We start from the raw sequence: 14,962 nt of genomic DNA on the forward strand, positions 1-14,962 counted from the left end.
TCCTTTCTCAGTCCCCAAAGTAGTAGATTATATATGTGTCTCTTCATGATCAGCATCTAGTATATTTTTGTATGAACCCTTCCATATTATTTTTATGTTGACAGCACCTAACTGGAATCTAATGAACTACCAAACAAAGAAGAATCCAAGATCCTGAGACAGCAGAGCTTGTGTTATATGAATACTTCTTAATCTTTAGCTTTTTAAACTGTACATAAGTTACATAATTGCAGTCTGACAGGAGAGAAGAGAAAAATGTATGCTATTTAAAACTAAGATTTCTATTACTAAAAAAGATACTAATATAAAAATTAAAGAAAATTAAAAGCACTGTATATTACTTTAAATCTATTAGAGGAGCCTGGCAAAAGGACAGCAAACTCTAGAGATGAGTTCTAGAGATGACATGAAGAAGCTCCCAGTGGCTATGGGAAGAGCACTTAACAGGAGTGCATGAGACACACGAGACATTCAAAATAATCATTTTTAAGAAGTCAATTTTGCCCAGTTTTAAGGAAACAATATATACAACTGAAAAATCATAGAAGAATCAAGTAACTATGCTGTATGTTTTGTGAGAATTACACTTGAGGATAATTATATAGCTAAAGGCTAGTTATTAGTTAACTTTTTTTAGAAACACATTGTAGCTAATTTATGACACATGCAACAGTACACAGAAAACCTCTGCCAGTTTGCAAACCTTTGTAAAAATACCAGATCTAGGCAGTCATGTCAATGGCTATGAAAAGCATTGATAAGGAGCTGAAGTCTAACCTGGCAATGAGTAACGGAAGGCAATCATGAGCCTGCTGGCCAACACTAACATCACGGAGGGCAAGATACTGCTCATTCTGTGTATTCTTAGCAAAAGCATGGACATTCAATCTACTAAGCCTCTCCAGGAATGAAGAAAATATAAAGGAAAATACAAAAATACATGGTAAGCATACTCAAAGATGTAATCACCACAGTCAGAAATAAGATAATCTAACTTCTTCAGTAAATCACAAGCTAAAGAGAGTAAACTTTTACAGATTAAAGCTTTTGATGGGACTGAAATCTAATATATGATCTTTGTTAGAACCTTGGCTCAAATAAACGTGAAAAGACATTTCTAGAACAGAGAAATGTTGGGCTAGAGATGACACAACTGCTCTTCTAGAGGACATGGGTTCAATTCCCAGCACACACACAGCAGCTCACAATCACCTATACCTATAGTGACAGGGGATCTAACACCCTTTTCTGGCCCATGGACCAGATACACTTGCTGTATATAGGTACATATGTAGGCAAAACATCCAAAACCATAACATAATATAAAAAATTAAAAACAGGGAAATTTAATTATATACTTAACTGGAAACTGTTGCATTTATTGCTCTTGGGTTTCTGCAGGACCAGGAAGCACCAGGGTACTAGGTCACTGGCTCCACTGGAATCTGAGAGTCTGCAAGAATCTCTAGCTCCAGTGGAATCAGAGGTCAGTGAGTATCCTGGGCTTCAGTGCCCAGGGTCCCCTGAGAAACTGGAGCGTTGGCTTAAGAGGTCTTTAAGGCCGGGCAGTGGTGGTGCATGCCTTTAATTCCAGCACTTGGGAGGCAGAGGTAGGCGGATTTCTGAGTTCAAGACCAGCCTGGTCTAGAGAGTGAGCTCCAGGACAGCCAGGACTGCACAGAAATACCCTGTCTCGAAAATAAAAAAAAAAAGGGGGGGGGGGTTAAGATTAGTGTGGGTGTGGGTTTGAATCCTGAGATCTCAGTGGTCACTGAAGGATCTGGAGTTTACACTATTGTGGTCTCTCAGGGGTTCCTTAAGTGCCTAGAGCTTTAGCCACAGCCCCCAGATAGTACCCTGACTCAGTGGATCTATCCTGGCTCCAGTGGATTCACAGAATTCAGGCAATGAAGGAGGCTCTGAGCCCACCTGGCTGTGTTGGTTCTTCATGTGCTGATCCACCCTTAGTCTTATTGCCACACAGCTATGACGGGATTACCTTGACAACTACACTTGACAACACTAAATTTCTCCAGTCCACACAGCTGAATTTCATGCAGACAATCCTTTGGGAAGAACCACAGAAACACCACAGAATATACTCCAAAGATGGCGAAGTCAAAACTGACAGTCACACATACTCTAAGAGAAGCATATAACAACATCAAAGAAACACAAACACTATGACACAGCTGTGTTCTATGACCCATCCCAACAAACCAACTCCCTAAAGATGGAACCCAAAACCATGTAGATAGTTGAATGTCTAACAAAGAATTCAGAGTCTTACTTTTTAAGAGACTTAATAATGATCACACAGAAGATTCAATTGATGGACACATTAAGGAAATCTATCGTAGACTTCAACAAGACAGTCTCAAAAGTGAATGCAACAGTAAATTGGAGGTAAAAGTTCAAAAGATAAAGGAAGCCGGCCCTCGGGAGGCAGAGGCAGGCAGATTCTGAGGTTGAGGGCAGCCTGGTCTACAAAGTGAGTTCCAGGACAGCCAGGACTATACAAAGAAACCCTGCCTTGAAAAAGCAAAAAAAAAAAAAAAAAAAAAGATAAAGGAAAAATCTGGTAAGGAGACTGAAAAATTAAAAAAAAAAAAAAAAACCACCAAAATGAACAGAAACACTTGAAGTAAATGAGATGGTCAAGCAAATAAAAACAACAGATGCCATCATGGACAGACAAGAACAAGCAGAAGAATGATTTCAGAGATGGAGGACAAAGTCAAGAGAGCAATACAAATGAACACACATATACTTTTGTGTGATAGACACATGAAAATGTAATTGATAGTAAAAGCATGAACCATGAAGTGAACCTTGGGATCAGAAAAACTATTCTACCTGCATGGATGTATATCATCACTGAGATGTATATATAGCATTTGGAACTGGACAGATGTCTACATAGGAACATTAATATAGCTACATGATGATTCTATTTGCGACTTTATTACAATAACTTTTTTTGAGATAGGGTTTCACTATGTAGCCTAGAACTCACAGGTTTTCACTCTTTCCTAGAACTCACAATGTAAACCAAGCTGGCCTCAAATTTGTTGATTCACCTGCCTCTGCCTCTGGGATTAAAGGTGTGTACTACAATCCTGGTCCAATAAAGTGATTTTTAAAAGTGCACTAATTTACTTAGTGTTGTGTACATCTGGACACATGTGACACTTGCCATGGATATGGAGCTCAAAGGACAACTTGTGTTAGGTCTCTCCATCTACCATGGGAGGCCCTGTGTTAAACTCCAGTTATCACGGTTGGCAGCAAGCACCTTTATCCAAGGCACTTTGGCCACCCAATGATAATCATAGGCTTTGGTAGTCGGGTTACTACACAGGAATGCTAGACACAGTGGAATTTCTAGGTATTCCAAGTAAAAATCTTTTTTTTTTTTCTTTTCATCATGAACTCAGAACCAAGCGTATATTCTAGGACCCTTGAAAGCTATATAAGAACTCTGGGGCTGTAGAGATGCCTTGGCAGTTAACAGCACCTACTGCTCTTGGGGAGGATCTGAGTTCAGTTTGCAGTAATCTCATCAAACAGCTCACACAATTCTAACTCCAGTTCCAGGGGACCAGATGCCCTCTCCTGACCTCTATGGCAGCAGGCGCAGATGTGAGGTACATATAAACTCATACAGGCACCCCTCCCACCCCCCACAACACACACTCACACAGATCGTTAAAAAGAAAGGATCACACTGAACCATAAGATCATTCTGTAAGAGCCCCACTGGCCGTGCCAATGACCTGACTTCAGCATCTCACCATCAGAGCCATGTTTCTTCCCTCTCCTTTACGACCCAAACAGCATGTATGCCATGAGGAAGCTGCTGTGTCTCTTGGTACAGTGAAAAAGAAAACTGACAGAACCTGTTTCTTCTGAAAATGTTGTTCTGTTTTTTTGTGACACATTTATGTCCTATAACTTGCTTTTGTTCTTCCTTTCTGTCTGTGTGTGCTATGAACTGAATCCAGGGCTTTGAGCACACCTTCACTAAGCTACATTCTCTCTTCTCTGTAACCAGAAAAAGTCTATACCTAATATCTTGTTTAAAGATCTTTATTGTTTGGTTCAATTTCTCCAATGTTGCTCTTGTCAATTAGCTAGCAGTCAACATTGTATTTTGGAACCGAGTTCTTCAGGCTCCTGGCCCCCCAGATGGTCTTTGCTGTTCTCATCAGACAGAGCTGGGATATAAAGAGTGCTTACTTCCCTCTGACATGTATCTGTTGGAACCACATCCACTACAACAGGAAACACTGTCTCAAATGCTGTAAAAAATTACTGTTTCCAAGTGAATTAAAAGTTGGAAAAATATGAAATTTTCTGAGAAGTATGTTGCAAGTAGAACTATATTAAATATTCTGAGAAATATGGTGTATAGGTATTAACTAGTGAGAAAGAAAAAGGTAAAAATTAGGTTTTTTCTCTTGTATCTTTTTTTTCCTGAAAGGGACGTGAATGAGGGTTCACAGCCTGGCTTGTTTGCTGGTTTCTTTCTTTAGTGATGAGGACAGAAACTCATGCATTCTGGGTAAGCAAGGCAACACTGAGCAATATAGAGAAACCCCACAAGTGATGCTCTGGTCTATGCTGAGTTTGCAGTCAGGCAAAGCACATTTCGACTGACTGCTCTCTTTCTTTCAGCTGTAGCCTGCTTTCTTCCTCCTCAAGAAATTGTGCATGTGTCCTAGGGTTTCAGAGGCATTGGGTTTTGATAATGCTATCGACAAGATGCTGTGTTCTGTTTACTGTAGAGTTCCTATGAATTGGCTGAAGCACATCATATCTGTTATTTTTAAGAAAAACCGCTGCAGAACTGCACTGTGATCCTTGGCTTTGCCTAGTTGTCTTTCTTTTTGAGATATTAACAAGCATTGATGATTAATGCCTGGGTCCATTGTCTTATGAGGGGTAAAATGTGATATTTTCATCCTGTTAGTCTTCATAGGTCACACATTTCAAAGGAAAGAAATTCTTTTAAATCTACTACTTGGCTGTCAACTGGTACAGTTAAATATAAAACAGTGTATTATTCTCCCTCACCGAGCAATCAATGAGTGGGCACACAAGAGCACTCCAGTTACGGACACTTAGTTTAAAATTTCCTATTAAATGCTCCATCTACTTATATAAAACGATTATATATTTCTTAAATACTAATACAAGAAGCACATAACTTTACACACACATTGTTGAGATAGGGTCTATGTAGCTCAGGCTAGCCTAAAGTTCATGTTTCTCATGCCTCATCTTTCTAAATACTGGGATGATTGATAGATGTGAACCATGACAGGAACGTATATTCATTTTTGATATATATAAAGCCTGTCATGTATTTTCAGCAAGTATGGTATTTGTTTATTTTTGAGGCATTGGAGATTGAACCCAGGGCCTTACACATGGTAGATAAACACTCTTAGCATTGAGCCAAACCACAGCCTGTGGAGGTAATTTTACAAACTGCTACATGTAAAAAGACCTCCACAAGAATAATCTGGCTAACATTCCAGCATGGAAGGGAGAGGTGAAGTCCCAACCCCTTGCTGGACAGCCATTGACAGGTAATGCTTCTGGGGAAGGGAGAGTCCCTTTTCTCTAAGTTTATGGCCTCTGGTAGGTCGCCCACACTCCACTGGATGGCTCAATATCCATGAGTATGTGAGCATCATAAACTAAACTGAGTGGGCTGTAAAATAAACCAAACCAAACCAAAACCAAAAACAACCCAAAAATCAGACAGAAACTTTGGAGCAAGTAGGGAAAGAGGTCGGATCTGGGAGGAGGAGTCCACGAGAGGAGCAGGGTGAATATAATCAAAATACACTGCATGCATGTATGACATTCTCAAAATAGTGATAAAAGTTTATATTTAAATTAAAATAAAAACACTGTGTGATTCGGATTACAGATACTGTGTTTAGGCTGGGCAATGCTTTTCTCATCTTACCACTATTACGTTTTGGTATCAAGCCTATGAAAGACTCAAATTAATTGAAGTATTTATTTGGCTTCCTATACTATGAAAGAAGATTGTGCAAGCCTGGATGTTTTTATCTTCTCATTTTTAAGAAAATCTGCCACGACTCACTGATGTTTCCCTGCTTGCTTTCTAAAATGTTTTAAATCGAAAATTATACACATACACATGTTGGGAACAGTTCGCAAATTGTTAAGTACAGACTTGGATACATTATCCCAGAAGAAGGTTCACCTCCCATCCATCACCTCACCTCCCATCCGTCACCTCAGCCTGACCCTGAGTTTTGCACGAGAGCTGATGAGTCAGTGGGAACAGTAAATACAACAGTAAAATAACTGCAGCCTGTTGGCAGGAGCAGCACTTAGCAGCCTGAAGATGCTGTTTTCAATCCCATTTGGCAGGCAAAGTCTGAAAGATGTTATTATAAAGTGAATTCAGCAAGCAAGACAGTTGAGTCAGTGTTCCCTGTAGGTGAGCCTACACATAGGAGCCTCTTAGAAAGACCTGGGGGGCCCATTAGTGGTGTTGGGGGTTTAACTTTGGAGGTGCTGGGGTTGAGCCCAGGGTGTGTTTGCCAAGTTAATACTGAATCACTGAATTACATCCTCAGTCCTGAAAGGTGGAGCAATTGTAAAAAATACTACAAAATTCAGTCTTTGTCTAGTTCAATGCTGTTTGGTAATTTGTGAACTGTATAGATTCCTACCCTTGCCCTGCCTCCCCTGCACAAATATTCCTGGTCAGATAACAAGCAGTCTCAGACTTTTAAGCTTATCTTGGCAATTTCATAATTTCGGGGAGAAAAGAAAGATTGGTAGCCCAGGCTGGCCTTATAGTCTTGATCTTTTTGCCTGAGTTTCCCACATGTTGGGATTACAGGAATGTGCTGCCATGAGACAGATAGACAGATAGACAGAAAGAGAACGAGCACGCATGCCCAGTTTCTTCAATACTCTGGAGCTTTTTCTGTAAGCAAACAAGTCATATCAAGTTCCTCCCCTCCTGTGGACTTTCTGATAGCACATTCTTCCACAGTTGCTGTTGTTTAATCTAATAGCTAAAAGCCAGTGTACAAACCTAGACATGCACACCAGCATACAACATTAATTATTAACATACCATACATTTCTTATTCTCACTCATAACTAAAGAAGTATAATACAAACTAGGAATGACATTCTGGGGGGGCTGGAGAGATGGCTCAGCGGTTAAAAGCATCGACTGCTCTTCTAAAGGTCCTGAGTTCAATTCCGAGCAACCACATGGTGGCTCACAACCATCCGTAATGAGATCTGACGCCCTCTTCTGGTGTGCATGAAGATAGAGACCATGTATTTGTATACATTAAATAAATAAATTAAAAAAAAAAAAAAAAAAGAAGATCTAAAAAAAAAAAAAAACCTGCCAGCATCCAACAGAATTCTCTGGAAGGATCTCTGTCCTGCCCACATAGCACAGTAACAGCTCACAGAGCACCATCCCTGTGGAGGCCTCTGGATCCGACATAACCATGTGTGCACTTCATTCCTGTAGCCTGTGATGCAATTCTCATTAAAAAAAAAAAAAAAGAAAAAAAGAAATGACATTCTGTTAGTAAATATAAAAGATATAGATTAATAATATCAGTTTGGACTGGAGAGCTGGCTCAGCAGGTAAAGTCAGTTACTGCCAAGCCTGACAATTTGAGTTCAATGTCCACAACACATATGGTAGGAGAGAACCAATGCCTGAAAGTTGTCCTCTGACCTCCACACACATGCTATGCCATGCATGTCATTCCCTACATTAAATAAGTAAGTAAATATTAAAACTTTAAAAAGAAGATCAGTTTTTGATAACAGAGTGGCAAACATTCCTCCATACCCAGATTGGTGGGAATTTATGGTGATTTATCTTGTTGAAAATGTATAAATCCACTGAGAAAATTTGCATACAAATGTACTGACAGTTGTGACTGCACAGATTCAAGTATAAGAGGCTCACGGAAACATAATTTCTTTTGAAAATATTGTATGGGTATGAGTATTTTGTTTGCATGCTTGTTCATGTGCCACATGCACGAAGTGCTTATATAGGCCAGAAGAAGACACTGGATTCCCTGGAAGAGCAGTTATAAATGGTTGTAAGCTGCCATATGGGTGCTTGGAATCGAACCCAGGTCCTCAGAAAGAGTAGCATCTACATGTCCTTCAACATTTTTTTTTTTTTTTTTTTTTTTTTTTTGGTTTTTCGAGACAGGGTTTCTCTGTATAGCCCTGGCTGTCCTGGAACTCACTTTGTAGACCAGGCTGGCCTCGAACTCAGAAATCCGCCTGCCTCTGCCTCCCGAGTGCTGGGATTAAAGGCGTGCGCCACCACGCCCGGCTTAACATATATATATATATTTTTATCAGTGTTCTAGAAAAAAACCTAAATGCTCATGAAGAGGGGAAGTGGCTGAGTAAAGCTGCAGTGACAACCAAGTCCCACTGCACTCTACATAAAGGATGGAGAGATCCCTATGTACTGAGAGGAGATACCATGAGGAAACATGAACAACAAAAGGCCATTCCAATGACCCAATGCCATTGACATTAAGGGAAACGTACTACAGAACATGAACGTTCATAAATAACTTTTTCTAGAATTCCTAATAAGTAGTCAAAATTAAGTACTTGGGGAAGTAGAGTTGAGGTGTTGGGGAGAAGAGACCCTTTGAAGAATTTGCTTTTTTAATATTGATCTTTTGTGCTGCTTGGATTCCTCATTGCAGTATTTGTAGAAAGGAGTCCAAGGATATGTTTTGAAATCTACAAGTTTTGAGAGCTTATAAAATTCATGTCAAAGTACAATTTCCCTACAATAAATAATACCTAGAGGAAATCAATCACTTCCATAACTTGTTTCATAGGTAAGAAACTGGACTATCAATTTTATGGGTTGTTAAAGGCATGCTGTCTAGGAAGGCTTTCAGTAATTACATTATTATTGTATCTTATTTTCTGTGTGTGGGGTGATGGTGGGTGTATGCACACACGCTGCACTGTGCTGTGAAGGTCAGAGGAACCTGAGAGAGTCGGTTCTCTCCTTCTACTATGTGGGTCCGAGGACTCAAACTCAGGTTAGCAGGGAAGTGCTTTACCTGGTGAGCATATCACAGAAACTCATCGGCTTCCAGCAATTAAAATGTGATTTAATACCAACATAATAAACGAGAAGAATATCTGTACAGACCATGATATTATGATCTTAATTGTTATTGTACATGTTCCTAACAGGGTGTGTGTGTATGTGCCACCGTGCCAGTGTGGAGGTTAGGGAACACTTTGTGGAGTTGGTTCTCTCCTTCCCATGTGCAAGGGTCCTGGGGACCAAACTTGGGTCACCAGGCTTTCAGGCCAAGTGCCATTACTTGATTAACTATCTCTTGCCCACTTTAATCTAACTTTCAAATAATTTTTGTGTACATATGATGTGTTTGTGGGCAAACCTACCACAGCAAATGTGTGCAAGAGAATGTCTTCTTTTCAATACTATCCTGGAAAAAGAAGTTAAGATTTTTTTTTAGCTACAGATTATGTAAAGTTACCTTTTAAAATGTAATTAAAAATTGTACTGACTACTGATTTTAATAATTAACTACAACAGTAGCTTCATATATCTTACCAAATTGTAAATAAACAGTGAGAAGCTTGAGGAGTGAAGAGCAAAGTGAAAGAATCAAAATAGAAATGGAGGGGAGTAGGCAATGTCTTCAGGGACAAAGAGGGAGACTTTACAGAGATACTTCCCAGAGCAATACTATACCTAACAGCTGGCTGTGCTCCCCTGTGATGGAGTTCTGACTCGGGTCTGAAAAACAAACAATTGAAAAGGATAGGAAAAAAATGAATGACCAAAACAAACATTTATTTAAAACTCAAGCAACAAAAGTCAAACAAGGTGACAAGAAAAAACTTAAAATAAATAAATAAAACGAACATTAACAAAAGAGTAAAAAAAAAAGAACAAAACTACTGTAAAACAATGATCACATTCTTCTATACATTAAATACTGAGTTACTGAGTTATATGACCCAACAATTTCACATATATCCCCAAAACCTCTTGAAAGTGGGGACTCAGATATATACATGTAACCAAGTTTCCAGTGGCATTATTCATAAAAGTGAAAGGCAAAAGCAGTCCAAGCTGTCCTCCGGCAAATGGAGGAGTCAATGAATAGTGGTGTCCTGTAGGCTGCAGCATTATCCCCATAAAAAGAATGGGATTCTGACCATGCTCTGTAAAACACAGATGAAACCCAAACACAGTATGCTAATAGAAAAAGGCAGACAAAGAACACCTATTATCTAATCACATTTATGCAGAATATTGGTCACATGCGAAGTTATAGACAGAAAGATGAGTGCTAGCGGGACTCACTGAATGAAGGATGGGCATTATTGCTAAAGTTCGGATGATGTGAAATTCAGGAAATTTAGGAGTAAGGGCAGGTAATAACTGCCCAGAAATATACACGTAAAAACTGACTAAAGCAAGAAACTTTGTGTCCTATTACCACAATAAACAGTAAATAAAAAATCATTATGCAGATGCGACCAGGCAGCAGTAGTTCATAAAGCAGAAGTCTAACCTTTCAGGACCTGTGACATGAGTTACATTTTCTGCAGCAACTCAAAGGCATGGATTATTACCAAAATCCTGAGGATCCTATGACCTGAAGATCTAGTGACTAAGCAGCTTTGATAAAAGACCGTTTCATCAATAATCTGAAAGTGGCAACAAGCCAAATGCCTAATGCAGGAGGGACCGACAACCACCACTTAACATCAACCACTAGCTTATTTTAAGGTCTTGAAAAGCATTAAGGACTAAATATGGAAACGGCCCTAAGCTCTACTTTCCTCAAAAACTAAGTCTCTTGAGATGCTGTGAACTGCATCTGGCTTCCATGCAAGTATCTGAAGGAATGAAAATAAATTTAAACCACGGGTGTGTGAAGAATGAATTTTACTAATTTCTAATTGAAGTTTTAAATTTTCTCCAAGAAGCTATACAAAAGTAGCAGTGTTTTGGTTCTTTTTTTTTTTCTTTTCTTTTCTTTTTTTGGCCAGTGGTAAATATTTTATTTTAAATGTTACTAATATTTTACACAAAGTGAAAATAATATTCACCATGTGTCATATATATGTCATATGTAATTAAACATACCACTTTAAAGGAAAGACTCCAAGGGTAGGACATAGCGAGTGGTAGAGTGGGTTTGACCTCCACTACTTCAGTAAGCAATAATAAAAAAGAACCCCAAGACAGAAGGAATAAAAAAGGAGCTCTTAACAAACTCTGGTTTCTTATATGTATTAGAGTATCCCTGTCAGTATACAATGTCAGCAAGACAGACACAATGTAGATACCTTATTTCCACAATTAAGTCTTAAGTGATTAATATTTTAGTTGTATTTTTCAGAGTTTTCTTCCTTGATTTGATTTTGGAAAAGAGAAATTGAACCAACACATTAGCAAGTGTTTCTTTAGCTTTTAAAAAAAAATGCATCTTTTCATCTGAATAAAAGCATGCAGAAGGCCTGCACAAATTCAGCCAAACAAAATTTCAGTAATGTGAAGGGGAAGTGTGCACAAAGTACCCCCCAACCAAGAAGCTATGTGTAACTGACACATGCCAGGAGAAGGGAATCCAAGCTTTTTCCAATGGAGTCATCAGTCGAACTCCTGGACAGGCCTCAGCCTCAGCACAAATCAGATCCCCTGTTTTGTTTTGTTTTGTGGGCTCTTTTGGTTTTGCACTTTTTATTTTTTGAGGGTTTTTCTTTTCTGTTTGTTTTTGAGAGAGGAAGGGATGGGAGGAGTGAGGTAGAAATGACATGGATGGGTAAGGAGCTAGAGAAGATCTGGGAGAACGTGGGGGAGAGGAGAGAATAGGATCAAAATATATTATATGAAAAGTGAAAAAAATTAGAAATCTAAAAACAGATTCAATCTGTCACACCCCTTCGGAAGCAGAGAGAAAAATGTTTGTGGGTGGGGCTTATTTATAGATATTTTTATAAGAATCGTTACTGCTTTACTATTGCCCATAAAATAATTATTTTTTATTGTTCTGTTGAGAAATTATTTACCTAATAACATTCATAATTGAGAACAGAAATATCATGAGGTTGGTTCCAGACCACAGTGATAAGTCATATAATTTGTAGTTTTTGGTTCCCTGGTGCTCACGCAACCTGTATTTATAATACACTTTAGTTTCTATGAAGTGTGCAGTCACATTATATTGTTTAAGCAATATACATACCTCAATTTCAAAATACTCTATTGCTAGAGAATGCTCAAGATCATCTGAGCCTTTCCTGAGCTGCAGTCTCGTCACTGGTGGCAGGCCCTGCCTCAGTGCTGATGGCTGCCGTTTAGCAGAGTACATACTTAAGGTTACGTGGATGCGGATGGCAACTTTTAAATAGGAAATCTGTGAGGGTTGATTCTTTACACAGAAATGCCTCTGGAGCATGAGATGCTGTTTGACAGCATTTCCTTTGTTTGGTCTTGGGGAGACAAGGTCTCACTTAGTAGCCACTTACTTTGTAGAATGTAGTGAATCCTTTCCAACACTGCCACTGCTCTCCTTTTCATTCCTTTCAGCAGTGTTTAGTCAATGTACAAAACCATGTGTTTTGTTAATGCATTCTTACATACGTGTCTTCTATTCATTCTCCCATATGACAAAGTTCTTCCTTTACCCTGCTATGGCCCTTTATCTCTTCCCTAGTATTCCACTTTTTACTTTCATGTCTTAAAAAAAAAAAAAAGTCAAAGTCCCACATATAGGAGAGAGTCTAGACTTTCTGTCAATCTGCTTAGCATGATGTCTGCTTACATCCATTTTCCTGCAAATAACATAATTCAGTTCTTTCCTATGGCTACATAAAAGTCCATTGTGTATTATATAACACCACACTTTCCTTATCCTCATTTGCTAACAGATATGTAAGCTGCTTCTAGAGCTTAACCACTGTGAAAGCCCTACTATAACAGATATCTTTGACTGCTGCACCAACACTGGAGGACATTCTAAAGTAGGAATCATTTCAGCAATGCTCAAACCATCTTCTCCATGAGAGGCTTAAGAAACCACTCTTTGCTCATCCATAAGAAGGCAATTCCTTAGCCGGGCGTGGTGGCACACACCTTTAATCCCAGCACTCGGGAGGCAGAGGCAAGCAGATTTCTGAGTTCGAGGCCAGCCTGGTCTACAAAGTGAGTTCCAGGACAGCCAGGGCTACACAGAGAAACCCTGTCTCGAAAAACAAAACAAGAAAGCAATTCCTTATTTAAGTTTTGTCAAATAGACATGGTCTCTGACTCTGCTTCTAATCCTTGGTCTCTGCCACTTCCATATCTGGCTAATTCCTCACTTAAGCTTCAAACCTCAAACATGAGGTCAGGATCCAACTACTTCCAGCTCCTGTGAGTGATGTTGCACTGATTCCCCCATAGGCCATCAATGTTCTCAAAGTTGAGTCCCTACCAGAACAGTTTCTAGTGACTTTGTTCAGTAGTCTCAGAGGAATTACTCTATGTAACAGATTCCATGCTAAGAAATGCATGTCTTAAGGATACACGAAAGCCTAATTTATTCTTTGATCTACAGGATAGGTGTCATGTTAAACAGGCCATGAAAACTATTTTAATCTTGCCCATCTTCATCAGACTTCTTAGGTGATCAGGAACATAATTGGTAGTTGGTGGCGCACATCTTTAATCCCAGCACTTGGGAGGCAGAGTGAGTTCCAGAACAGCCAGAGAACCCCTGTCTCAAAAACAACAACAACAAATTGGTAGTTTGAATGGAATCTGTTCTTCCCCCTTTAGGAGTAGGCCAACAGTGGCTGGAAATACTCAGTAGACTAAGTCAAAACAAATACATTGCCATTCAGGTTTAAGCTTCAGTTACAGAATATAAATAAGCAGGATATACTTAGCTTAACTTTTAAGGGCATTGGAATGGCAGTTAACCACCAGTTTCAACTTAGTCCCCTCCCTAGATACATTAGCTCCCAAAAGGGCAATGCTGACCTCTGATGCCAGAGATAAGTCTTCTCTCTAGTTAAAGAAGCCCCGGTTGGGACCTTCCTCCTCTCAAGGGCTGTGCTGTGCTGTGTACCCCGTGCATCTGTTTTGCGTAACCACTGTCTGCAGTCATCTTCACTAGCTCTTCTGTACTGTTTGCTTCAGCTTCTCTATCAGAGGCTGATGCTTTACCATGTACTTTTATGATATGGGGACAGCTTCTTTCCTTAAACAGCTCAAACAACCTCTGCTCACTTCAAGTTTTTCTTCCACGCCATCCTTTTCTCTCTTAGCTTTTCATCTCTCCAGACCAGTAAACCCTTTCCCCTATCAGCAACAATGATACTTTGTTTTCTTATCATTTATGTCACTGGAATTTCTCACTTCCTGTAAGAACTTTTCTTTCACATTTGCCACTTGCCTACCTTTGAAAAGATAAAGTTCCTGCCCTCATGCAGATATTCAGAGATAAGACAAAGAAAATTAATAATTAAAATAACTTTAGTTCAATCATCAGCCCTGAAAAATAAAAACCATAATTTGAGTTTGTAAATGTTAGCTAAGGAGTTAACTGAGTTAACTGGGCAAACCTTTCTGAGGAGGCAATCATTAATAAAAGACCTGGTACAGAAAGGCAGAAAGAAATTGTGGAACTGGGAGAGAGAGAGAGAAGGATAGGAAAGAAGAGGGTAGGAGAGGGAAGGGAGTAGGGAAGGGATATAACACTAAAGACCCTTTGGAAAGGTCATATTCCCATATACTGCTGTATAAGCTTCTAAAATACATGTGGATACATATATTAAGAGAGTTAAAATGGAGTTACCCTGTAACTGGGGACAAATATAAGCTTAAGTCTCAGGAATGAGTTACTTTTTTTTGGAA

General features: G+C 39.2%; 1 protein-coding gene across 4 annotated transcripts in view; it reads right to left on the bottom strand.

Annotated features, from left to right (window-relative positions):
* Nucleotides 1-14,962, bottom strand: part of Slc12a6 (solute carrier family 12 member 6) — a 99,681-nt gene that overhangs the window by 31,524 nt on the left and 53,195 nt on the right. For 2 of the 4 annotated variants that reach the window (XM_085834581.1, XM_085834583.1), the window contains exon 2: nt 9,800-9,844. The exons of the other annotated variants lie outside the window; for them this stretch is intronic. In XM_085834581.1, coding sequence (XP_085690707.1) covers nt 9,800-9,844 — 45 coding nt within the window. The remainder of the gene's footprint in view (nt 1-9,799; nt 9,845-14,962) is intronic. 4 annotated transcript variants of the gene reach the window in all.

The sequence above is a fragment of the Mus caroli genome, unplaced genomic scaffold, assembly GCF_978045245.1.
Source record: "Mus caroli unplaced genomic scaffold, Mus_caroli_1 scaffold_2, whole genome shotgun sequence".
Taxonomy (NCBI): domain Eukaryota; kingdom Metazoa; phylum Chordata; class Mammalia; order Rodentia; family Muridae; genus Mus; species Mus caroli.